The 27,597-nt window shown below is 33.6% G+C and overlaps 1 protein-coding gene across 3 annotated transcripts; it reads right to left on the reverse strand.

Annotated features, from left to right (window-relative positions):
- Nucleotides 1–20,649: 20,649 nt before the first annotated feature.
- On the reverse strand, nt 20,650–23,045 carry LOC109544748 (ninjurin-B). 3 transcript variants are annotated; one of them, XM_019915068.2, is made up of 4 exons: nt 22,784–23,032; nt 22,424–22,570; nt 21,732–21,884; nt 20,650–21,031 (listed from the first exon to the last, which is right to left on the reverse strand). In XM_019915068.2, the coding sequence occupies exons 2-4, from the start codon at nt 22,497–22,499 to the stop codon at nt 20,739–20,741; spliced, it is 522 nt and encodes a 173-aa protein (XP_019770627.1). In that variant the 5' UTR covers nt 22,500–22,570; nt 22,784–23,032; the 3' UTR covers nt 20,650–20,738. The 3 variants fall into 3 exon arrangements, with proteins under 3 accessions (XP_019770627.1, XP_048524960.1, XP_019770626.1); XM_048669003.1 differs by having other exon boundaries at nt 21,732–21,869; nt 22,424–23,045; XM_019915067.2 differs by having other exon boundaries at nt 22,424–23,032.
- Between the last annotated feature and the right edge of the window lie 4,552 nt (nt 23,046–27,597).

Genomic DNA, 27,597 nt, shown 5'->3' on the forward strand with positions numbered 1-27,597 from the left:
TGCAATGTATTTCAGGTCCATGAAAGGTTGATTTTCAGAACTTCAGCTTCACCTGCTTCATTAAAAAATTATTTCCGTTGTAATTGGGCTTATTTGGCTATTATTTTTACAGAAGACTGATACATTTTGCTGATAAAAAGCTGCACCACTTTTGCATCGTGTTAGTTTCCTTCTATTGCGTTAGTTTAACACTTTCGTTCGTTCGTTTTGCTAGTTTAACACTTTTCTTACTCAAATCTAATTTCGATCCACTAATTTGAAAAGAACTTGATTAAACATTTCCAAAGCATGTGAAGACGTAAATGTTTCACTTTTCTGGGAAATTTTGATTGGATATTTGATTATTTCATTGTGCTCTGTAACATTCTCAACTTGTCCTTAGGATGAACAATTCGAAATAATTTTAAATTAAATCAACTTCGATAAATGTAGCTGAAGTTGATCGTACGAAACCCTACAGGGGCCGAAACATTGAAAATGTAGTTTTATCCTTTCAAACCCCACTCTTTCTCTTTACTAAAGTAAAGATATAAGTTTACAAATTTGAGCACATGATTGAGGAAGCCGTTGTTTGCCGAGGAGCAGAAATTTTAGTCTCGCTTCGCCAAGTGTGTTGTTTCTAATTTATTCCAGAACTTTGGCAAGTTGAGTTTGTCTGTTTTTATACCGCCTTATCTCAAAGTCGTTCGGTTGATAAACTCCTAAGATAGCTGGTTAAATCTGGCCCCATTCGATAAGGAAACCTTGTGATCGCACACTTCATAAACATGGCACTTTTTCTGTAAAAGTTATTTGAAATATCGTCAATTTTGATCGTTTTTGCATTTTATTGGAAATGGCAAAAGGTCAGTTTTGCAGATTGCAAAGATGATAAAGCAAGCTTAAAATTGTACCATGTGCAATTTTCTATATCCAGGAGTCCAGGTTTGTTTGGAACTTAATGTTCTAGGGTTAAGGGCCTAGAAACATCATGTAAATTATTATCCAACACACTTTTTGCGAATATATTGCCAATGAATAACCGAAGTTTATGAGATAAATGGCTCATTTTTTGCCTTTCATTTCCTAGATCAACTTGCGGTTCGTCAAATTCCGCCTATTCTATGAACTAAATCAGTTCAATTTTATATATTTTGTTGACTTGGTTCGGATAAGCCCAAATATTTCTTTGAAATTTATTTACCTGCAAAAATTGCTTTTGCCAACTCTCAGTCGTTCTTAAGCAGCTACATAGTCGGTCAATCGTGACAAGAAACTTTCCAAAAGGTGTCTTCTTTGTAATTATTTCCCGATTTCCTCACTTTGAAAATTTTTTTGTGCCCTTGCGAAACTCTTACGTAAAAGTGCTTGATAACCGTAGAAGAAATCAAACATTTCTCAGTTGTATTATTTCCCGGTAAAATGTAAATCCAGACAAATCAACCACTTGTTTAGATAAATGATTTTAAGCATAATTTTTAACAGGTTTTGCAGATAATTCTTGCCGTTGATAGAAACGAAACGCTCAAGCATATCTGTTTAGTGTGTAAGGTAAACACATGAAATTTGTGCAAAAACTTCGATCATTTTTGCACTTTATTTATTAACAGAAATAGACGATTTATAACAAGCATAAAATTTTGTAAAACCAATAATTGAATATTAAAATTATTTCGACAGTATCAGTCGCAGCGTCGTTTCGTCGAACGAGCTTAATGGCAAATAACCTTTTACTGCCGCTTTCGGTCATTAAATTAGTATGTGAAAGCTTTTTAATGGTAACCGCTAAAGCTAGAAAGTAGCTTTTTGATATTAGAACTTTTTTACATGTAATTTGTAAATATTAAGTGCGTTTTTTGTATTAATTATGCTTTCAACTGTTACAACAATGGAAACTGAAATTTCCAGGAAAGGTCAAGAAATTTGGGTCCCACTAGCTTCTCTAAGGGTCGAAAGTTTCAGAAAGTTGTTCACGGAAATTTAAGTCACGAAGTAAAAAATTACCAAGTGTAACACGAGTCTAATAAACCTCCGTGTTTCCCACAACATAATAGAATGTTTAATAAATCCTCAGCACCCATACGAGTTTTATATCCTGAGACACCTTGTGGTGGTTATTGCTTTTATGTCACAACATGGGAAATAAACTTTTAAATAGACGCATAAGTTTTTTTATGTGAAGTGGGAATGCAACAACATTTTCTGGTTTATCTGGGTGAGGGAAACGACTGTACGCTCTTAACGAGCTTGTGGAATGAGTAGGACACATTGAAAAAACTGGACCCGAAAAACCGATTGGAGTAGAAAGTCGTACTGGGGATAAACAAACATCGAGAATATTAGCGAAAGAGAATGAGCTAAAAGAAGGGTTTTTAGCGAGAGATCAGAAAGTTCAAGAAAGTAATTAAAAAAGTGGAAAAGAGATACGAAATTTTGGAGATAAATTTAGACGACATCAAAGCAAAAAAAATCTGTTAAAGATTCCACGAGAAAACCGCTCAAAGGAAAAATAACGACAATAGAACAGAAAAAGGCCATAGCAAATATTCCAATATGATAAGGAGAATTTGCCTTGGTAGAACTGAACGGGACAAACACTTAAAATTAACCCCTAGTTGAGCTTATTCCTTAAATATTGCCCCCATTTGTTTTCATGCGGATGATTAAGTTTTATATTTACAGAGCAGCAATTAGTAAACTGGTAAATTTTCCCTTGAGCTAACTAAATTTGAATTGAACGAATCTTCCTAGTTAATATTGGAATGTTAATTAAAAATAGGGATTAAATCACGATCGAAAATCAACATTTAATATAGTAAAGTGTCAGTTGATGCCGCACTTTTTCATAGTTCGGTATTTTAAATTGCGATCGTGCAAAAGAAAAGATTTCTTCCAAAATTTTTCAACTATCTTGTACCAGAAAAGTGTACCTTTCATGAAAGACATTGTGAACATTTTCTATCCACTTTTGTGTAAATGCGGTACGCTTTTAAACCAACTCTTGATTTTGTTCAATAACTTTATCAAAGATTCTGTGATTGATTATTTTTCCTTTGCCACCAGCGACTATTCAACATATCATGGAACAAATTGTGTGTTCATTAACAGCAACTCGTAATCGCTTGTGATTTTAGCCCCAAAGTGGTGTTTGCTTGGCAAACAATCGAATCAGTCCTCTGTCTTGCATGTACAAAAATATTTTTTCAATACGCTCAGTTCGTTAGTGGGGTAACAGAAAGCTTTGCATTATTCAGTTACTTGCAATGATTGATTGGCATCTAAAAAACAGAGCTTCAAAATTCATATCTGATTTGCTTCCTGGTTCATTTAATGGACAGAATAGATAATGATAAAATGCTGTTTCTTTCAGATGTTGTGAAGAATGTGCAAGAACAGAAGGGGAGCCATGCGGAGGTGATTTGGGATTTAGTGGGACTTGCGAGCCAGGCCTCACTTGCCAGCAGCCCGGACTCACACCCAGCGAGGGAACTTGCAGGCCGGATACCGATGGTCAAAAAGACACGTGAAATTTGTTTGTATATATGTAAATAAATGTAAGTGTTTGATCAGTGATAGTGAATAAGGACATAGTTCGGAACTATTACAGATACAAAAACATTAATTTGTTTAAATTATGGACTTGCAAGCCATAGAATGTTAAATGGATCAATAAGTAACAGGAAAATCTGGCTAATACAGAAACGATTTTATAATCGCAACATCTCCGGTTTTCTTACATGAAACAATGCAGTCGCATATTAATTAGATAACAAGCATTCTTTCAAGCAACCTAATCCATTCATGCACAAAACTGATAAATACGCCATCAAATTAGAGCTAACAATATACCAGATTAAGCTTAATGGAGCAAATTGGCATAAAAATAAAGCTCGATAATACTGTTAAATTTTAGCTGTTCAACCGGGTGAACACGAGCGTAGCTTTAAAGTTGCGCAATAAAACAAATATGCTGAAATCCAGAGACGGTTACTTGAGAAACTTCAATCGAAGAAGTTTGCGATGCAAAAGTCTGAAGTGGTTTAATCTCACACAGGTTTGGAGTTCTGGTTGATTTATGTTTGAAACCGCATAATTGCCATAACATTTTTCCATTATGTTATTATCTGATAATATATACAGAATAAAATAGAGTTTGTTTTCACAACTAAATGTAACTAGTTTGGGCTTTTATAGTTACTCAAAAAGAAAATTAGCTACGATTCCATCAACAATTCAGCCATGTATGACAACTAGGTAGCAATACATAACAGATTTCGCTCTCGTTTGAAATCCGAAATTATATCTTTAGGGCGCGTTCCAGATTCTCAAACGTTTTAGTAAAACTGCTTCCTTCTGTCAGTTCTAATGGACGAAATCTGAGAAATATCTGAATCATTTTTAGTAAAAGCTTTCCTAGTATCACCATCTGCGAAGGTTTCAGAAATAAGTAAAGATTTTCCAGATTATTTCCCGGATTATACTTTTGTCCGTGTTGGCACTATCCAAAGAATTGTCGGAAATTATGATTTCTGGCGACGTTCGCCTTTCTTTTCGCAGTAGGACTTCGAGTGCATAAATATTACATTGAGGGCGTGTCATTTTATTCGCGACACTTTAATTAATTGCTTTTTACAATGAAATTACTCACTCAACGTTTCAGTTGGCAGATTTAGCAGTTTTTCCTGCCAAAAACTAGTCCACATTATCTTTTGCTAATAATTTTGAAAATACGTTTTATCGGTGTAAATGTTGTGGTGGATTTTGGTTATTGTGTGCTTAGTGTCTTTGTTTAATTCCTCTTTCATGTGTGATCATTGGAAAAAGTTCTACCAATAGGAATTTTCACTGTACTGTATTTTACTAGTAATTTTCTTAAAGACTACTTTCCTGATATTGAGGGTGCTAAAAAGTTGAAGAGCTAAATGTTGAGATATAAATTTTTCTCCAATTAATGAGAGGAGTGTCACGATTTTTTACATTGAAATCTTGATTGAGATTGTAGTCTCCTACAGCTCTGAATCTATGAGTCAAAGGTACAACCTGACGACACAATTTTATGCACAATATGAATTGCAAGGCATTTTTGAAATATGTTTACTGTTTTGGAAAATAATTTTATTTAGTGTTGGAGTACGTAAAAATGAGTGACTAAGTAAATTACTTTATTTCAATGGTTTCTTTGCGAAAAGGTTCCTGTTTTCCTCTCAACTGTGGTTTGCAACAAGAAGATCGTTATTTTCTTCAACTTAATTTTTCAATAAATTGTTCTGAAACACAATTTATGTTTATTTTCAATAGTAAGGCCATCTGTCGTTAAAAGTGGTTATACGTCTCTAAACTGCCTTTGAGCAGAGCGGGCTTCTCTTAGTTTTTAGAGCTCGTACCCATAAATTTATATTTAAGTTGTTTTGGTTACAGTGCAGTTACAGTTATAAATGGAGCAAAGCTAAAATTCTCTTGTGATAAAAAAATCTCAAACGTGTCCAAGTACTCATATCTTTGTTTGTAAAGTTCTTTAATTAAAATCAGCGTAAATTATATTAAACTGCTTTTCATTCCGCTTTCCTATTTTTGAACTTATAATTTGCCCAAATATACTTTATGATTAGTTCTTTAATTTATATTCGAAATTGGTGGCTTGATAAATGCTATATTGGTTAAAACATTTACAACTTATCGAGAGTGTTTTTTTTGTCACAGCTCTAGTCTCACTCAAAATTGGCCCTTTGAGACATCTGAAAAATTTAATTGAATTATTGAAAAATACATAACGTCTATTATCGTAATGGGATAATACTACTAACCAAATTGCTTTCATATTAAAATCAATGAAATATCCATTTAAATTAAACGATTTATTAATGTTTAATCAGATTAATAATATATTTCATATTTCGAACGAATTGTCGGAATAATTACTTAGTGGGTTCGGATTCAACATTACTTGTGACCTAACAAAACATATCGTATTTGAGCTTAAAAGGCACATTTTCAAAATGACGCATTTCAGTTAAATCAATTACTACTTCTGTAAATTGACTGATAAAATATTGGGTATATTAAATTGAAAGCATAATATATTACAAATTAATACAAACATTTAATTTTTTTAATATTGTCTGAAACAGCAAACAGCACAAAGTGAATAATATAATAAACTCTAAACAGTTCAACATATTTACGGTATTTTTTTAAATAAAATTTAAAGTCAAATGCTTAGATCTCAATAGCATGCAATTGCGGACAAGGCAAGCGGCATTTAGGTATTTTGATTCAGTTTTTAGAAACAGGCGATTTCATATGAAAAAAAATTTGTTTCGAGAATTGCTCCAAGTAGTGAAAAACAATTTTTAGTCGGGTTCAAATAATTCAAGAGTAGCGCGATTATTTTAAGAGGCTTTTTAGAGACTACGGAAAGGTTGACTTTCGCCAATCCGTTGAATATTTGTTACTTTTAACATAAAGCAAAATATATTTACATGATCTTAATGAGAACCATGTTATTTGAAAGCTCATTGTTTGCTGCACAAAATTTTTCAAAAAATATCTCGAAAATGTTTCTTACAGCTTACAGTTTGCCCCGAAAACTTACCTTAATCTCTCCCTTGGCATTTGACTTGTTGCCGCTACATAACAGATTTCATATCCTAATTTAACTTCTTTATCGAACTCGATTTTATTCGATTACGCCGAATAAAGCAGAAACATAAGAATAAAAAGGGAAATTGAAATTTTCATGTTTTTCCTATTCAAATATAAACTGCTGTCGACAACTTTCAAACGGCACGTAAAATTTCAATTTACGTTATCAATTTTACAGGCTTTACCAGATTATCGTGTTTGGTCCTCCGATCGAATAAACTGAATTTAATATAAAATTGGGTATGACGATTATGCTCCCCATAGATTTGATGCGGATCATTTTATTGTTTCGGTTAAATTGTTTTCGCATTTATGTCCCCATGCGCGAAGCAATTACCCATACAATTTTTTTGAGTATTTATTTCATTAAAATGAACTTGTTTGAAAAATTTCAACAGAATAAAGAATGCTGTTTGTGCTGCACACTTATATGTCTTTCATGTTAAATATATCATGTCTACCACAAAGATGTACATTAAATAACATCCTTAATCACAATCCCTAATGTTTAATGAATAAAATAAAACAAAGCCCCTTAATAACTGCCACTATTCACTAAATATTTACGTTCTAAATACCATTAAAGCCCAGTCCGCGATTTTAATCTACATAAATATTTTTGGTTTAACTAGAAACTACCAGGAAACTAAACACATTCCTACCGAATATGATCCGGCAACCCAATAATTAGCTCCTCGGTAAACGTCCAGAGGCATTTTATCGGTTTCTCTATTAAATCACGAATATGATTGCGAAAACAGAAAATAACTAGAGTTTTAAAGGGTAAACAAGTTTGGTGAGCATCAACAAACTTCATTTAGCGCATTTCAAACTGCATAAAGCCTTCTCAATAAAGTTTTAGCTGCAGGCTCTGTTCGTATTTTGGGAACTTCCCCGTGCCTTAATCACATTTTAAACTATCTTTGTTTTAGTTAAATGCGAGATATCAAGCTTTCGGAGAACGCAACTGTTCAACCGGATGTTTACTCTCGAGCTTGACTTAATGCTGTAGTTCAGGAGCATTAAATATTTCGCGTAAAATGAAATTTAACGGACACAAATCAAAATGAATGGAAAGTTTGTGTTAAATATACCAAATCGCGGCCACTTTTTAGGTGAAACTGTGTTACGGTTAGCAAACTTCTATTTCAATTAAAACTCATTCATCCTAAAGCAATTATTGTTAGTTGTCCTCAGTTTCCCAGTTAGTTATTTGGCTTTGACTTCGTTCTCTACTTTTCCTTCTGCATATTTGCACTTGGGATTTTGTCACTTTTAAGTATTTTTTTTTAAGGTACCAAGTAGATTTTGGTATAATAGAAAATATATTGACGATATCGAAACGCTGTTTGAGTACCTGTAAACCCAAACTTGGTTGTCATTTTATTCCCAAATAACCCCAGGCAGGAAAATTCAAAAACCAGAATATTTAATTAGTTAGTCATAAAATAGTTGATACATTTGTAAATCATGAAAAATATTTACACGTCGGTAAGTAATAGAAATCCGTTAATTTATTTGGCGTTGATCCTCGTTGAATTAACATTGATTGCTCTTTTTTATTCGAGCCAAAATCCCCAATTTTTAATGAATTTTTATTCAAACGGGACAAGCATGAAAGTATATTTTCTATACGTTTTACCCGTTTCTCGAGTTAATTAACCCCCATGTAAAATAAATCCCAATTTGAAGCTTGAAACTGAAATTAAATAGTGGTGTGAGTCGTATACTCCCATGTTATGAACAGCAGTGAATTTTTGCGATAAAACACTGTCGCTCGTCTTTTTTAACGGACATTCTCAAAAGATTTTAAAGTTAAAACATATACCTACTGTAGGTCCATATATGATCAATTTAGTAGTTCATTATAAGCCATAATAAATGTTGTCAACTTTTGACCAAGGGGTGATTTATAAAATTTCCGTTTCTTACATAATACTTTATTTTACAGATTACTTCAGCTTCAAGCAATGTGAAGTGTAAATTGGAGGACTGAAAACAGCCAATGTAAAGAAACAACAACAAAAAAACTAGTTTAGAAGTTTCAAAGTGGGTATAACGTGAAATATGTTTTGTAACATTGTAAAATTTCCAATACTTTCTTGCTCTGATCATATGGGCTACCGCTTTTTAAACCAATGTTGGACTGAAACCTGCAACTGTAGTCACAGTTTCAATTACTTAGTTTTTAGTGAATCTGTGTATATGCTCTCTAGAAATTAGGGCAAACTCAATTGACTCGATTGAAATGCTTCTAAATCGTATTCCAAAGCTATTTTACTAAAAAAATCATATATTCTTTCAAGCTATCCAACTACAAGCAATTATTGCCTCTGGCCCTGTATGGTTTTATTATTCTCGATAAATTATTTGAAAGAGAAAAGCTGCAAATGATTAAAAAGCCAGCTCAAGTAAACAAGTTCAACATCAGTATTTTTAATCAAAGTTTAATTACTAAGCGAGGGAATTTTTTCCGTTTTTCTCTTTTGAAAAATGGCCTGTTATTTTTCTAAATCCCTACATCAAACTGATTCCTTTTACAAAAGTCGGTCTCACCCTTGCTAGAGCCTACAATTTTTTTCATTGCAATTTTTTAATTATTAGAGCAATTAATAATTCAGGAGCACAATTATTACTTTTAATAAATTTTAATAAAGCTTCTAATACAACAGAACAACTAAGAAAACTATAAATTATTAAATTGCAGATGGGACACATTTTTTTGTGGGTAAGGAAAAGTAAAGAATTCTTTTCATTGAAGAAACTGGTTTAATTTCATTTATTTCTTCAAAGCATCACTAATCAAAATTGACCAAAAGCTTGTATAATATATCATCGCCTATATTATCACGCATATCATTGAACACAAAAATGTTTGTTAGTTTCATCTGTTTTGTAAAATACGTACTTTGATACTGATTGATTCACCTATAAAGTATCCTTAATTGGTAGTCAGAAAAATGTAGAACTAACTGTATACAGTTTTTAGTTTTTCGCTATACTTGTGACTGCTGAAATTTATATGTATAAATTTGTGACAATACTCTTAGGTGAAATGTAACATTAAGCTTATGTAAATGTATTAAGTGGTGTTTTTTGTTCCTAAGAAGAATGTTTACTCAATAAATTGGTTTTATTTATATAATAAACACTGATGTTTCACGTTTTTTGTACCCCTAGTGATGTGATCAGTTCTATAAATATCCAAACTAAACATTAAATTTTCCAAACAGGTTTTCCTTATTTATGTTTTATTGGTGCAATATTTGGGTAAAGCACAGTCGAGATTGTGGGGAATAGCATGCCAACCCAGAGCTGACATTATTGGAAAGGACAAGTTGTCTGGATGGATTGTTCCAATGCCACTAGAAATGTCTTAGAAGTCTCAATGTTCCATTGCAGCGGTGCATCTGTCTCGCAAAGGGAAGGCAACGAAATAAAAGCGGACAGATTGGTTGGAAATTCATAAAAATTTGGCGTGTCATTACACTTTTGCTCAATAGTACCTGATACGGATTACTTTTGCGTAAACTAACTCAAATTTAAATTAAACACCCATTTTCTAAACAGCGTTTACTTCTCTTCGTGCCGTTAACAGCACGAGTGTGTTCTTTTTAAGCGACATTTGTAGCTTCTTTGGTGCTTGCTCTTAAAATTACTTTGCGTACAAATCTGCACGTAAAATCTGCAGCCTACTCCAACCCTTGTCTAAATGCGATGCATAAGTGCCCATAATGAGGTTTCTTTGCGCCAGCAAATGCTTTCACAAATTGAAAGTACAATTCAGGTAAACTCGAGTGAATATTCATAGGGCTTTCGATAGAGAGGATTAAATGACACCTACGTAAATCAGCAGGGTTAAATGGATACAAATGGAAATCGAATGCATTTGCCAAATTAGGTTCAGACATTTGGTTTATTAATAGTTTCTTGAGCCAGATACTGAGCGAAAATGTGCACTGGAAAATGAATTAAAAATACAATTTCGACGAAAAAAGACTGCAAGTATATTAATCATTAGCAAAACAAAGGTAAGTAAAATTGGAATATAAAAATGGTTTTAAAGGTATCTGATAAGACGCCAAAATCAATTACTAGTTTGTTTCATTGCTTAATGCTTTGTTATTGACGTTATTGAAGTCATATTTAATGGAAATTTAATTCCCGGTTGGAAAGTTCCAAAAATACAGTTGTGCATGCTATAACGGAAATGAGAAGTTGCTGAACTATATAGAAGTTAACGTGAGCGCCATAAAACTTTTTTTTCAACGAACAACATTTTAATGTTCTAAAAATTATGTTTGGCTTCATTGACGAAACATGCGAAACAAAATAGTGCAGACCTCAAGCAAACATCCCCAAGCCAAATGGAAGATGTAATTAAAACTTATTAGTCTCGACATTGTATCTAAATTAGTTTCGTTCGAATGCTAAGGGCCTGTAATGACTGCCTTTTGAAAACAAAGGCTTTTTATCAAGCAATTTATCGGCAGTGTTGCTTCTCTCTATTCTTTGTTTTAAGCTGAAATTGTTATAATTGAAGCTCGCAGGCAGTTAAGTGGTTTGCGGCCGTCTGCCTTTACATGGTTTTCTACTATTTCAAGCCGTATTTTGGAAAATGGAGCATGGTTTTTCAGGAAAAGTAGAAAGTAACAATGTTGATTCACTATTTTATAATTAGGCATATAAATTGCGGTGTTTTCGTAACATTAATACAGTCAATTTTTCGTTTGTAAGTGAATTTTTCCATCCATATTTTATTAAACACTTCTATTAAAAAACATTCCATTTTAAGAAGCTGCAGTCCACAAATGGACTCTAGTGGTCCACACAACGTATACAGAAAATTGATTTTTTTGATGGGAAAGGTATGGGAAATTCATCAAAGTCCTTAGGACAAAAAGGGCCCCAATCACATATCCTGCATTCAAGCAAGTCTTCACTTAAATATTTCATGATTATTCAGTGCGCAGCTTTGCTTACAAATTTACCCTGTTTCGATCGAAACGAAGAAGTCTCGGTTAAGTAAAGCGGAAATATATCGGTTTAAAATCGGTCATACCAAGCTTCTTCCAAACCAAGCTTCCTCCTAATTTTTCTCAAATTAACTTATGAGCGAGAACAAGACATTAACTTGCAGATTTGATAGCGTCATCTTCCAGAGACTTAAAAAATAGTTTAAAGTGTCAGAATTATTTTAAAGTTTCTCTGCAAATCATCCCAGAAAAAACTAACAATCTTGAACACAATTCAAGGTTCTTTCGAACATTTCTGCAAGCATTGTCCAACTTTTAAAAGACCGTTTTGTGCCACATTAAAATATCCAACTTCGATTCCCGTATGGTTTATGAGATCCTAATGCAAACTGCTTTTTGCCAAGATACTGTAATCTGAACTTGTCCTCTTAAAGAGACTGTTGGACTTTGGGACAAAACCAACCTTTTTGCCTCAACAAAAGTGAAAAATTTGCAAAACTTAGTGGCAAAAATAGGAAACATGTGTATCAGGCCCATTTTGATGTGAGTTCATTGTCGTAAATTCAAAGTTAAATTAACATTATGTGTTAAACGTTAAATGTTAATCGACACGCATGCATTATGCAATCTTGCTGCTTGGCTGAACGTTAATGCTCGATTTACCTGAGAACTGCACATTTATTGCCTAGAGTAATAATAGTCTGTTAAAATTTCTTTATCTTGAAACAATAGACTCGCTTTATTATTCGCCTGGAAATATTTCTTAATGAGCTCAATTCAACAACCAGAACTTCAGCTTTTAAAAATCAAATGCATCAGCCAAACTTAATGGTCATGCAATAAACAGCTTCGAATTCTTACGTCATTGTGAATTATTGCCGAGTTTAGTCCCAGTAGAAGAATGGAACGTGAACAATTTTACCTGGCAAATTCAAACTTGAGTCAAAGTCTTGGACTGTAGGTTGAAGTTGAACTGGGGTTGAACTCGCTTTGTACAACCGGCCCTCAAACTGATCCAGAAATGTATAGTCTGGTTTGATGCAAATCAGGTTTTTTTGGCACCTAAATTTTCCAGATTTTTGCTTCTTTGCTAAATAATTTCTGCTTTTTCACAACATGGAATTGTCGCCTCTAATTCTCACTTGATTCATCTTGCACCTAATAACAAACCATGGAACATTTCAAAACAAAACAAAACAAAAAGCTCCCACAGTGTGATTAAAAGTGTTCACCAATATTCCTGTTTGTACCATTCGATTCTAAATTATCGCTTTGAGTATTAAACGCTGCACAATGTGAATTTCAAAAGCTTCTAAAATTTCACATCGATTCGTTGTTCGGTTATTTTGATGACAATCTAATACAAATCACCTTCTTTCACACTTGATACTTTTTGCTTCTAGCTTAACCTAGATGTCCCATTTTCCTGACTACACAAAAAAAACCGGTGATTAATGGTTTGATTTTAATCGATTCAGAAAAAAAGCATAAATTTTCATAAAGGGTTATTTTCGGTAGTAAGCATTTTCCACGGTGTACCAAATCGTTAATCTCGATTCATAAAAAATGCAAGAAAGATAAAATGCTGCGGAGTTTTAATGAGGGATTGTTCAGCGAAGCGGTTAAGGCAATAAAACCTTATCTACACACAAATAACGATGTAAAAACAAAACCGCACTTGCAGAGTTTTAATCGAATTTTAATGAGGCGAACACTTTGAAGTAATTTCGAATTTGTGAAGTGACTTTCTGAAACTTTGATGGCAATCATTTCGACTCTAAAGAGATTTTCAATGGTTATTGTTATAGAACATTTCAATTTTTTTAATATTTTAGGTTTTATTCCAGTTTAAAAATCGAATTATTAAAATTCTGCGTTTCCAATTTTTTTTCAATCAGATGAGTTTAAATAACGTCTGGCCTTCTAGTGAAAGCTTGAGGAAAAGCCCAAATATCCGAAAACGATTTAACAGTAACGATAGCAATTCAAAATGTTACGGCAAAAGGTAAAGATTTCTTAAGCATCATTTCACTTATTTAAAAACAGAGCTGCTAGGCAAAGTTGCTAGACATGAACCGTTCTGAAACTTTTTCATTTGTCACCTGAAAATCGTTGCAACAAATGCATTTTTGTTCGGAGCAGAATAATTGCACATAAAAAAACTCCATAGCCTTCACTTATTCCATTTTCGATTCGTATGAAAAGAACTTCAACATATTATGCCTTTACTCTCTTCCTCGGGGAGCTGGAGGTAATTGGAGATTCCTGGAGCATTTTCGTTTTATTGTTAAGATCCGCATATTTTTCAAGTGTCGGCATTATTGACTTACTCTGAAGGTTTGGAATTAGTATTGATGTGGTAAGGTGAGAGCTTTTGGATGTAAATTTGCCAAATTACATTTTGATGGTTGTATGATATTCAATTTCGTACAAAAACCGTTTGATAATCACAAAGTAGTGCCTCTTGTAGGGACTTCACGTTTAAATAAATTAAACTTTATGTAAATTTCCAGTAAAATGGACTAATTGCAAAGTTGAATATTTTGTTAGAATTTTAATGCCTGCACCTTCACTGAGAAATTGCACTAAATTAGCCTAGTTTGCTAAATTGGAAGTGGTTCGTTGGAAAAGATAATTAGCCCTAATTTACTGGATATTTATCTGTGAGACATTACGGGTAACAGGAAATTCTGTAATCGCCTCATGTCTTTTAACGACACAACTTAGTTTTGGGCAGTTGAACGGTAAAGCGATTTTTAGAAAATTTTTTGTCTTTAAGGTTTTCGGCGCTAAACCTATTTAGATTGAGCTAAGAACGGCCCGATTGCTCTAACTTTGATCGACCCAACAGAATCAGAAACTTGCATATACTTTTTTAACCCTCTTTAAGTCTGCCGTCAACATTTTTTTTTGAAGCAGCATTTAAGAACCAATTAAAATATTCATCTGATGTCCGACTGGAAATTTGCAGCCGAGTTTTGTTCGAAACTGTAACATTTGAACAGTGTGCCAAACTCGGAATCTATTGCAACTATTACTGGCTGAGCCCTAATTACTTCTGGGACATAGTTCCAGAACAAGAACCAATAGCCGAAAACAGCCACAATGATTTTCCTCATCGTGTTGATTAAGCAAAACTGGTAGCCGTAAACTTGTGTTCAGTGTTTACCAAACTTTAATCTGTTCAGAGCCAGACAGATCTCTTTAATATTCTGACACGATGACCGTGATTTAAACTTTGTCGGAAGCGATTTAGCTTCGCATTAAACCGGATAAATAACGCCGACTAAGTTAAGCAACAATATTATTAGAGAAACTTTTGTTCCGATTCCATTTTGGCTGAACTACGCTTTATTATTGATGGGTTTTGCAGATTGTTATAAATTACTATTATAGGGGATTTGTGGTAAACATTTGCATTAAGCAAAACTGTAAATAGATAGGAATATACAAAATTTCTTGCTTTTATTCGACGATTATTTGAGAGCAAGGAAATGTTTAGAATTTTGTGATTCTCCTTTGTTGAAATCTGGCTGTTTTGGAAATTAATTTAGTTAACATTTTAAAGCAAGTGATCAAATGTATCTTAATGAAGCAACTAGTTCAAAGATGCTTCAAAATGTCTCATAATGATGAAGTTTAAAGTGTTAAAAAGATAGTCATATATTAATTTGTAAATGTCGAGAAAAACGTATTTTTAGCAATTCGCTCTGACAAAACTTTTGTATTAACAACAATTTTCCATTACATTACATGCAGTCGTTTGCATGCAAATTTACTTTAATGTCTTCAAAGTAGAATATCTCCTGCTGAAACTATCAATAAATATGTGCAAAATATTTTTTATAGTTTTAATTCTGGCATTAGATACGCCAACTTTTATTGCTCTAATAAATCAGGCCCTATTTTCATGAACATAGTTCTATATCCAGTGGCTTCTAAAACTTTAAATATTAAGTTCCAATTGATTTTAAAAATGTTGTAGCGTAGCTTGTGAATAAATTCATTTATTTTTGCATAATATAAAGCGGTTATTAAAGCAAAACATACAGAGTTTTTGCAGCGGCACTGGCGGTGTTCAATGACGATAATTGCAAAATCATCCAGGGAGAATTTAGGTTCAACAACCCAAATGCGATTAGAAGCTTAATTGAATTAAAGAAACTGAAGTTAGTAAAAAATAATAAGAACATTTCCTCGACTTGGTGTAATACCAAAATAATGCTAAAGCTTTTTGCAACAATACAAAAGCAAATAACATTTAGGGAGTACACATTAACGATAGAAGAACTACTTAAGATAGCGTTAAGGTTCTCCAAAATGCTATGATAAATCGTTCAGCTTACTTCTTGCCGAATTTTATTCGAAAGCGGAAAGGTCTCTAGTTAATTTTCCACCCCGTCATTAAATCCTCGTAAAGGTCCCTTTTTGTTTATATTTTAATTCATTCAGCAATTATTCGGGGGCCAGGAGCCCAAGTGTACATCAATTTGTGTCAGGGTTAACCAAGCGTGTTTTTTATCGAGCGGGGACAATCAACGTTTTATCTTAATAGCTTCAGATCATACAAACGATAGGCAAATAGAACATATTTTTGATTGTCAAATTATATTCCATAAAGGGCGTTTTCGACTGTATTAACCCCAACTCTGCAATCATCATACCATATTATTGGTGTGCTTTCCATTCGGTTCTAACAGTAAATTTTTTGGCCTTCAGTTATAATGTAGAGATTTTTAACCATTTTACCATCCTGAAGTCCCATTGCCTCTTTTCCATTAATACGAAGCTTATTTGATAATTGTAAATAAAACGAGATAACTATTCATTTAAGTGCAATAAATAAATGCATATTCCAGAAATTTAGAAGCGAATTTCCGTCGTCCACGAAATATGGTGTTATTTATGTGACACGAAAAGCCCTTAAAGAATCTCAAGCTGAGTGGACCTAAGCATACTCTGGACCTTTTTAAATGTTTTATTTTATTCCATTTTGCCTTGTCAGCTGGAAATGGAAATGTGAAAAGTTATTTTGTGGCTTACTTTTCTTTAAATCACAAGTTCGAAATGAGCAACCAATAACTTATAAACGACGAGCAGAAATTACCGTGATATGGAACAACTCATTGGTCCTTTGTTTCGTTTTGCAACTTTCATTATACCACCAGAGCCAATCCATCAACTCAACGGTAAGTTGAAAATCAACTGCAATATTGCTGATAAATTTTTAAAGGGTTGTATGCGCGAATAATCTACTTCCAGACCCGATTTCGTCGAAATACCGTCAAGAGTGGAATTTGACACTCATCCGTTGTATGATTCCCTCATTCAAGCCTGAGATCCCTAACATTTATTGGGGCAAAATGTTATGGGCCCGGGCACAACACACATGGGAATGGACAATCAGGTTTTATGTATTTCATCCCTTCCGACTTTGCCGATTACACTTTAAATATTTCCGTTTCGGTGCTTTCGTTTAGCATTAACTGGCATCTTCAGCAGTAAACAAAAGCATCAATTTTATTAGTTCAGGGAAAGTAATTGCAATAGATTTAGCAAACAAATGAAATAAAAAACCATCAGATGAACTTCCGTGCAAAATGGGGCCTGGAAAGTAAAGTATTTACGCAGAGTATCAAACGATTTTAACCATTTTGATAGAGAAAAGCATCTGCCAAGTAAATTATTGAGAAAGCTCCTTATAGAGCGCTTTATTTTGATGAATTTTGACGGCAGTGTAACTATAACTCCGTTATAATGCAGTTATAAAAATGCAGTTTCAAAAGAATGGACTTCTTTTAAGATTTAGATTCATGTAAAAAGGCAGAGAGGGCTTAAAAAAATCGTGACTCGATGTCCATCTATTACCTCGCGTGGAAACCGACGAATCAGGTTTTCTTGCCCCGTAATTGCCAAAGAATTACGCCAGCAACTACTAAAAAAATATACGCAAATCATTTAATTAGTATAAAAGTTAGAAGAATTTGAACTTTACAAAAAATCTGCTGCTTCATTTTCATTTCAACTGAGTGTCTATTCATCATTGCTTAGGATCTGTTCTTGATGAAAAGGAGAATTTGAAAAATTATCCAGTTTATTGAAAAAATGCGTTTTAATTCAAGCACTATACAAAACTATGCCCTCGAACTTTTGTAATGGAATTGTCGAATGATTCGCATTGAAAGTTTCCCTTAAGAGCTTTATTTGTTCAGCTTAAAGAGTGGGGTAACTTACTGACAGTTTCCAATAAAGTTTTAATGAACTGTTCGCTTAACGAACTACTAAAAGTTAACGACTGAGATGATCCTTTCCCCATTTAGGAGTTTTTAAGTGCACAAACATGGTTTTTAGTGCCGGATCTCAATAGGGGGCTAAAAAGATCGTCAAAGTAAATCACATGAGATGAAAAATTGAAGTACATAGAGAAAAGTTGAAAAAAGTACATAGCTAAATAGTTGAAGCATTTATATATATTTGCTAATTTTGAGTATTGGGCTCGACTACTTTTCAAACCACCTGAGATAGACAATGCGTCTTTCATTTTTTACACTTTTATTCAGTATCTTGATAGACAACGGGCCAATATTTAGAGTTGATAACTGGATAAAACGCCAACATGCTTAGAAACTGAACAAGAAACTTATGGAAAAATTAACACAAAAATTAATTAGTATTAATATTAATCAACTTGTTTGACCACACACTAAGAGAGTAAATTTGCGTAGTCAAGAAGTGTTTCTTCCTGTTTGCAAGTCTGCGATTCTTGTTTTGTATGACCTCTATGTTGTAAATTAATTCATTCTCTTAGATATTTAAGCTCTAAAATTTGCATCTGCTTTCCGGGTTCTCGGTTTGCTTTCATAATCGAATTTTCATTCTTGGACGTAATTCAGTCTTCTGTGCTGGTTCTGACTCCTTTTCATGCAATAAATCCCCAAAAGCTATTGTTTGGCTTAAAAACTCGCCAAACATCCTCACATCTGTAAAACTATGTTGCTTTTTTTAACTCATCGTTGGCTCTCTTATATGAACCTTTCAGAACATTAGAATTCGAGATTAGAAAATTTCCAAATTTTTTTAAACCAATTGGTCTGAATAAAAGTTGAGAAGGATTTTGAATAGCGGAAGCCGATGGTTCTGCACAACTTTTCCTTTCGATTTTAGACCGAAAAGTTCAATCTTTGGGTAGAATTACCATCACCGCAAAATGGAATAATTTTAAAATGCCAAACGTGGAAAACCGCAATTCGATTTCTCAGTTGTTTCATAGTTATTGCCTCAAGAATAACTTCAGTATTTTGTTGAATTTCAGTTATGCTGTTAATTTTAATCCAGTTTTTAGCCTTTGGGGCAATGAGTTAATCAACCATTAAAACAATTACGTTATAAAAAAATTGTCAACGAATCCTCAATGCACGGAACTAAGAAAACGATAACTTCTTCGATTACAAATGTTTCTTTTGCCAAGAAAAACAGATTGACTGCTAAATTTTGTTTCAACAAGAAAAGGAAAATATTACTTCTTTGAATTTACTAAGGGAGTTAGTGGCGCTTTCCGTTTATTGGTCGGGAGTATAAACACTTGTATATCAAATTACTCGTTCAAATCGAGTTTTTTCCACTCTCATCTGTACATGACTAACCCAGATATTTATTTCGCTTCAATGTGACAATTTTGTTGCGATTTTGTTGTTCAATATTTTTGAGTTTCGAAAGTTTTGTCCATTTTGAGACAAATTTTGAGCCAAAGTCAAATTCGGGTTTAAACACTGGAATTATTCCTAATGTTTTGCATATCGAATCCCAAGAATGCCATTATTTGCGGACAAAGTTACATGTCGAAATTTGATGAAATTCGATAAAAAGCAGAAATGCAAAAAAATAACATTTTTTTAAGGGCAAAACCCAACTCTGAAATAATTTTTATTGGCTTTTTGTATGTAGTTTTTATTAGCTTTTTGTAAGTAACTGAGCCTGCGAATGTGCATAAAATATAAGTTCAATTCGTTCAAACATTCATATGAAATCTTCCATCATACATTTTCGGTATTACTCAATCTTGACCTCGATGGCATCATTTAACATTAATAGCCAAGACAGTGTTGACTGTTTCATCAATACAAACTCCCAATGTAAGCAGGCACCATTTAACTTCGGTTGGAGTGTCAGTCGTAAATCCGTTATAGTTGATGACATTTGCTGGCTTTTCTATCAACAATTTAAAGGAAAATCCACCAGTCTCTATCTCTATTGAAAATGGGACTCGCATTTATTCGTTGGAGAAATGTCGAATTGAATGAAAATAAATTGATCGAAGTTCCAGGACAAAGGAAATGTTTCCCAGAGTCTGAATCATGGATGACGAATGCAAATTAATTTCAAATATAATTTCCATTTTTGTGAGGAGAGAAGAACAATAGCGCAGCTCCTTCTTTACCAGATGGGCGGCCACTGAATTTCGAAAAGATTCAACAGCAACAGTAGCTTTTTGCCGAAAGTTGCTGATGTATAAATCTGGCAAGACTGTCCCTTTTCCATGCCTTTCTTAGCGTAATTCATTAGGGTCATTTTTTTGCACCGACCTCAATTAATCTCTTACCGTTTCCCCATTGTTACTTGCGCCAGAAAAGAGGGAAAACATGTATAATTATGCCGACGAAGAAACCCACTCACTAAATTATACAAAATATATAATTGCTCTCATTTATCACCAATTAATTCACTTGCGGGTGTATAAATACATAAAAAGACCCGGTAATAAAAATAAATAAAACAGCAACTTGCCGATTATTTTGCGTGTGTTTGATTTGAAAATGCAATTAATCGATAGAATCAACAAAGTTGGCAAAAGACAACTAGAATATGTTTTCTTCCTTTATTTACTTAATTATATTTTTTTGTTTCAGATTTAAAAACTTGTTCTACAGCAGGGTTTTACTTTTGAAATTCAGTTAGTCCCATTCGAGTCGTAATAATAAATTTGTTGTCTGGCGCAATTTGCCAGCTTTTGTAAGGAAACAGGTCCAGGGAAAACTTCAATAAAACCCCTTAATGATATGCGAAGCGTTTACTAAACTACCGTGCAAATTATATTAAGCACAAAAAGCAACGAATATAAATTTGGCAAAATAACCAATTTCCTTATGGTACAGCATCCATCGTGGTAAAGCTAGCGATAAATATGTTGACCACTGTTATTAAAAACACGCCCAAAAGAACGTATGTATTTAAAAGTTTTGCGTTCCTACATTTGGACTCGCCTTTTACATAATACCGTCCCTTGAAAATTAAAAGCATCGCCAGGGCCAATTGTAGGGCGATTGAAAATATTATCAAGCTAAGGGTTATGAGGAAGGTGTGGCTTTTCCTGTTAAATTCCAAAATGTACCTCAACTGGTTAGCATTGGCCGTTACAAGAGCGATGTCCATTAGTCCTGAAAAAAGTGGAATATTTCAATTAGTAAACAGAATTCATTTGGCATCGTACATGTTTGGGCAAAATATTCCATTATGATCCTTACAAAAGGAATTATGGGGTTCTAAAGAGATTTTAATGAAGAGGCATTTAGCTTTTGCATCGTATAAACAAAATCCGCCACTTTCATCTTCTCCGCCATTCCAATTAAATATTCCAATTTCCTGCTTATAATATTTAAGCACCTCGTACATAAAATAATGCTATTCTAAATCCTTGATTCTCGGCCTAATTTGCCGAGCACGTCTTTGAAATTATCAATTCACTGCCGCGTATTCTACAAAATGGTAATTCCTTAAAAGACTTAATGAACTGAGTTTTACCCAATTAAATTGATTTTACGCGGCAGGCTTAGAGAACGAACTCGTCAAAATGTCCATGAAATATGCCGGATTAATTTCCCAAAGAAATTCATAATTTTGAATTACATGCAATTTAGGTGAATTGCATAATTTAGTTTGAGTAAACGAAAAACTTTGCCAAGGGCTTAAGAATGCCAGGATGTTGCTAATGTGGAATATTAGTTAAGTTAACTTTAATAATATAATAGAATAATAATTAACAATTTAATAAATCAACTGGTTTAGCTAAATTTTGTATTCACTTATACCGTTTTTGCACTTACTAATAAGTTTCTCATTCTTTTGCTGTTAATATACCTTGAGCCGCTGTTTTTTTGCCGACTGTTCCATAGCGCAGAATTCTTGACGCGGTTCCACCACTTGAATCTTCGTCGTCCATTGCAATGGTTAGCACTTCTTCATAGTCCGGTTTTCCTCCATCTGGCACATCATTACCTGTATTTTCCTGCTCTAAGAAGAAATACGTCCTGTGATTCCAAGTGTTTAAATCGACAATAATTCTCTAAAGGATTGTGAAAGCGTTAAGAACAGGAAGCAAACTAATCGTGCTTGGTGGAGGCATTTCTAGAGAAGATCAGTAAATGCAGCTTAAAATAACTTTTCCCTACTGTGAAAATAAACTGAATAGTTCCCTTTAAAGCGGAAGTTTAAAACCGAAAATCAGGGTTTCTTCTTACTCTTAAGAAACGAAAAAATCACCTCTGTCCATAAGGCGAAGAAAATTACTTTTCCTGTTAAACAAAACTTTCCCGAAAACTTCCAAATTTTGTTGGTTAGCCATTATTTCTAGCCACGCTAAAAGCAAAAGTATCTTCTTATGAGTTATAACAAAACTTCTCGCTTCTGAGCCCTGGATTACCCTTATTTTCTAACAACACATTTCACTCTTCTCGTTTTTTGTTTTTTATTTCTAATTAAATTTCCATAGCTTAATTAAATATTTTTGTTATCTGCTTTCACCATCTCTAGGTCATTGTTCATTGAATTACCTGGAACTTTGGCTCCCAGCTCTATATTGTTAAGCTCCTGGTGGAGCTGTTCTTCATCGGGGTCATTTACGTCCATTGTATAGGCCGACGTGCTCTTTCTCTTGATTAAGCTTTATATATAATGTCTAACATAATGGGTTTTGCACCCTAGAAATGCGAAATTATCAAACTTTATTTACTGCGGTCAAACAGTTAAATAAAGTCTCAAATAAATGAAATTTAATCGACTCTGTTGACACAGTTTTAAAGCTTCTAATTGAAAACGAGCTTCCAGGTTGTGTTCCAGTAAAAAACTTTTAATGTTGTGAATAATAGTTATTTAATTATGTGGAAAATGGGTGGCATGTCCACTAAGTGTACCCGCTTAGCTATTCGACCAGATTGTCGTCAATCCCTAAAATCCTATCGAGTCGTCGCGCAACAGAACACATAAACTTTAAAGAGTAACACAAAACGACAGGAACTCGACACGAAGTCCCCGATTTTCCGAAACAATTTCCCGTAAATTTTCACGCGCCGTCAACTCCCGCTTTGTCCCGAATAAGGAAACAGGAAGAACCGATGTGACATTCTAAGGATCGTACAATAGCAATTTACACTAATAAACAATAACGGTGTGGTAGAGATAACGCGTTAACCGCCAAAGTTATTTTTGTGTGCCCATTATCTCCTATGGCGGTTGCCACGTATCTTGCTTTCAATCAACTTTCATATTTTTGCCGCTTCATTTCTAACAGTCAATCCAGGAATGAAGGATGGATGGACAGCAAATTCTCCGTTCGTTTCTCCAGGTGGAATTTTTCTGAAATTTTTTATTTTTCCATACTAAAGAGTCATCAGATTGCAACTTGTAAATGCGTTCAACGTAGAAGTTAATCACTATAGAACAGAATCTAATTCTGGGTCTGGGTGACCACTTTTCTTGCAGAAAATCTGGTCTCACTACCCTTTTTCGAACCTAACTCGTTTAGTTAAGAATAAAAGTTTTTTTTTCTAGCTCTTACAACCTGTTTATTTGTCTCTTCTTTCTAATTTCTATTCTCATCTAAACTCTCTCATGCTCGACTATTTTTCCTCCTAAAGTTTTCTCATCCTCTCTTTTTATTATCAGTATTTACTATTCGAAGCTCAATTATTGTTTGGTTATTGGTTACGTTAATTTCGTTTCTTGCCTCCTAATTCACTTTTTCTGCTTATTATTGTGTAGGTATACCTAAACTTAAGACTTTTGCCATTGATTTAATTTCTCGATTTTTAGTTTCTACTTTTCATCTTCTCCTGAGGGCCTCCCATGAAAAATTATTATGAAGATTCTGCAATCATTTCTCGCTTAAAGTACGATTTCTTTAAATTATTGATTTAAATTTCCCAATACTTTTCTCGCAGTTTCAACAGGTCCCATTATAATTCACGACTCGCCAGCGGTTCCCTAGAGCAATCACAGATTTAAAGGAAAATCTCCAACTGATCGAGTTGCTACAGGTATAATTTTCACTTCCGATCTAATAATATTTAAGCTGTTTCCCAGCCAAAAGTGCGCTCCAATAAAATGAATTAATATACACTTTGTCTTTTTAGTTTGACTTCTGTACGTTTTACTCAAATTAACAATGACTACCTAAACTAAGCAACGATAAATTTCGTGATTCTTTGAAGAAAAGGTCATAAGTTATATTTTATTTATTCATCTGATAATAAACAGAGTAGCATACAAAAACTACTGATATAATCAGACTCTATAAAATTAATAAACTTTCAAAAAGATATTCATTAATGTTTCCAAACCATATCTATTGCAGCCTTTCCAAACTGTAACTTCTACTAGTAATTTTTCTAATTCAACTCTTAAACTGATTTTCATTTTATTGCAAAATAATAAGCCGGCATGTTAATAACAATTAATATCCAATTTATAGCAGATCCATAGTACTTAGGAAATTAGCCTAAATTGAACATCACTGTACATTGTACCAGAGGTAGAGCTAAATTAATTTGCTAACCGTCGGAAAGTCTAAGGGTGAGTCCCATGGGGCTGTTTAAATTTTATCTAGGAGAAATGAGATTTTCGTCTGCATAGTCTGGAATTGGTTAAGGGTTCTTATCCCAATCTCAACGAAACTGGAAAGTTGGATTTAAGTCGCCGACGAAGCTCGCTGAATTTTTATAGTAGAAGTTACTTAATCTGATTAGAATCGAAGATGGTCCAAGAACTAGAGCATAAATGATAAGAACACATTTTTCAGAAACTTGGTAGTGCGGAATACGATTTTATTTGATTACCAGTCACAAATATATTGCGCGGGTACGCTTAAGATGTGTTTTAGAACATGTATCAATTAATCCTGAGCTACGAGCTTCCATTGTATGTTGGGAATTTCAGGATGCCCCAAAACATAGTATGCAATTTAAATTTAAAACAAGCGCGAGTTAATGCCATTTCGGGGCATACAAAATGGAGTTGTTACATTTTGAACAGTAAGCAATTTTGCATATTGCACAAAAGCGTTTTAGTAACTTGAGCAAGTAATGGAAAACGAAAATATTACTAAAGTTCACAACAGGTTTTCATCCCAAACAGTGAAATAAAAAATAAAACAACAAAGGAGTCATATTCATATTTCCAGTAGGTTTGAAGTTAAGCTAGCAGGTTTTTAGAATGCTTTCCGAAGATTTTCGTGCATATGGACGTGGTAGATAGCGAAGCAAAAGACATATAAGCTAATAGTAAATAAACATTATTTATTTCACTCCAACTTTATCTCTTTAAAATTAAATCGAACGCTGGAACACGTAGAACATATTTTATACTTAAGTTCACGTCTAGCTGAAGACTGAAAATATATGCGTTCCGTGACTGTAGATGCACACACCTGAACTTTATATTTAGAGGTTTGGCCTTTAAATTTCAAATTGGACGAATTAACGAATTGTGCACAGTATTTTGCTAAACTACACTGACCGTTCTGTTGCAAGCATCAGCATAATAAAAACGTGCATTAGCAAATTCAACCTAACCAGTCAAATATTCAGTAACTGCAGCTTTAATAATGGCCGAATAGACGAATAAAGGGGCAGATAGGACAGAAATTCTCATTATTTTCTTATCTCGCACGAGCTATTAAACCACAAGATGGTTACTTTGTGCTTGCCAGGCACACAAAGATGAAAAGAATGAACCTCATGGCGACAAATTGTTTTGAAATATTAAATTCTAACAGGATTTATCACGTGATTGAGCATAAGCTAGTGGAAAACATTTAAAAGGTCATTTTGAAAAACGCAAGTTATTAAAAAAAACTGATAGCGAAATCATAAATATACAAAAATTACCCGTTTCTGAATAGAAGACTTTATATAATAAAGCATTAACTGATGCCGAAACACACATTTACGCAAAAAAAATTCAAAATCTTGACTTAGTTTCGATTTTTTCAGCTTGGCACCAAAGGAAATAATTTCTTCAGAACATGTTATTATTTTTATTGATTTGGTAGTCAACAGAAATGTTTTGTTGTATATGAGTGGAACACTTTTTGGCAAACCCCAACTACTTTAAAAACTCATTAAAATAATTGAGTCTTCAGAACTTAAAAAAGCCAATTAAACCGAACTTTGCCAATACTTTCATCGGAGTTCCGATTTGATACTAATCATTCTTAAGAACCTTCCGAACGAAATTACTAAAGCCTTTCAGGAAAACAATTTCAAACAGAAGTTTAGCTGTGCTGAGCGGCAACATCTGTTTGAATCTTTTATCTTGCGGCAAAAGGGCCTTCATTATAAAATTTTGTTAATAATTCAAATGAAATGTTACAGTCGAATCCCCTTCCGCTGAACAATTTAAAACCCTTAAAGACGCACTTCAGATTAACGTACTAAGTTTCAGAAGACGGAACGCGCCATTTTGAGGTAAAATTTCCGGATGATTTTATGAAACTGGCAGTGCTCGAATAACTTATTGTTTGTTTGAATTCCATCATTCAAGCTCTGCTTGTATGGTAAAATGGGGTTTGTCTTAACGCTTTATAACGGCGTGAGAAAGAACTGCCTTTTCCGACTACCGAAGCTTATTTTAGGCTAAAGTTACATGATCTTGCCATTATTTTTAGGTTTATACGCTGGTTTGGTGGGCCTGCCTTATTCTACTCCGTTTTTCATGTATATTTACTTTCATTTTTATATGATTTTTGTATAAATTAATGCTTGCTTCAGTTCTCCAAATGTATACTAAATTTGTAGTATTGAATAGTTTTACGTTTTGTGATCATGGCAAAATGTTCAAAACTCAAGAGCTTAAATTATATTTAGAGCCCCAAATCCCGAAAGAACTGAATTGGAACTATCTTCCCACTGAATTAATAGGACCCGATAATCTATCGATCTTAGACATAATTTGCAACGTAATGGAATTTCTATTTTCTGCTAGAGCAGAGTTTTCAGTTTCAATCGAGACAATTATTGTCATCCCATTTCAGGTTTAACTCTGGATTCAGGACAAAAATGTCATGTTAAATTTTTCGAGGTTCGACCTTCCGGCTTTCGGCCTTCCTTCCTAACTGGCAAATAATTAGGTGTTCAGTTCAGTTGTTAAATGAGCGCTTTTTAATGTTTAAATTTTCTGAAACTCTCTGAAGAAATAGATCTTTTTATAATACGGAGTGATTCTAAAGTTACCTATTTTTTAAATGTATTGAACCCATAGAAAGAAGCAATATTTTCAATAAACTTCAGTTACTTTGGGTTGGTCTGGTTAAGCTTTTTGTTAATTTGAGTAAAATTTGATTAATTTTGCTTGTATGTTGCTTTATTCATATCAATGTTCCTATAACTAAACCTTACTTAAAAACACACCTAACTAGACCGTCTTTTATTACGCGAATGTTTTCTCTTCTCTATAACAATTTATTCAAACCGAAATTGCAAATTTGGAATGAAGTGCAGAGAATTCGCTCTTGGAATCCATTTCGAATGCACTAATTTCCATTGAAACTAGGCGGAACAGAACTGGTTTCAATTTATTCAGAAATACTATTAGCCAAATGCAGTTTCTAACTTACTGTTTTAATATCGGGGAGATGCGAAGAAATATGAAAGTATCATTTGCGATTGGGAAAATAGAGTTTTGCGAAGCGATGTTGTTTTCTGGTGCAACGATTTAATTCAAATTTAGCCAG

Source organism: Dendroctonus ponderosae, unplaced genomic scaffold (assembly GCF_020466585.1).
Source record: "Dendroctonus ponderosae isolate FM_Combo_2020 unplaced genomic scaffold, Dpon_F_20191213v2 Dpon_F_20191213_8, whole genome shotgun sequence".
Taxonomy (NCBI): domain Eukaryota; kingdom Metazoa; phylum Arthropoda; class Insecta; order Coleoptera; family Curculionidae; genus Dendroctonus; species Dendroctonus ponderosae.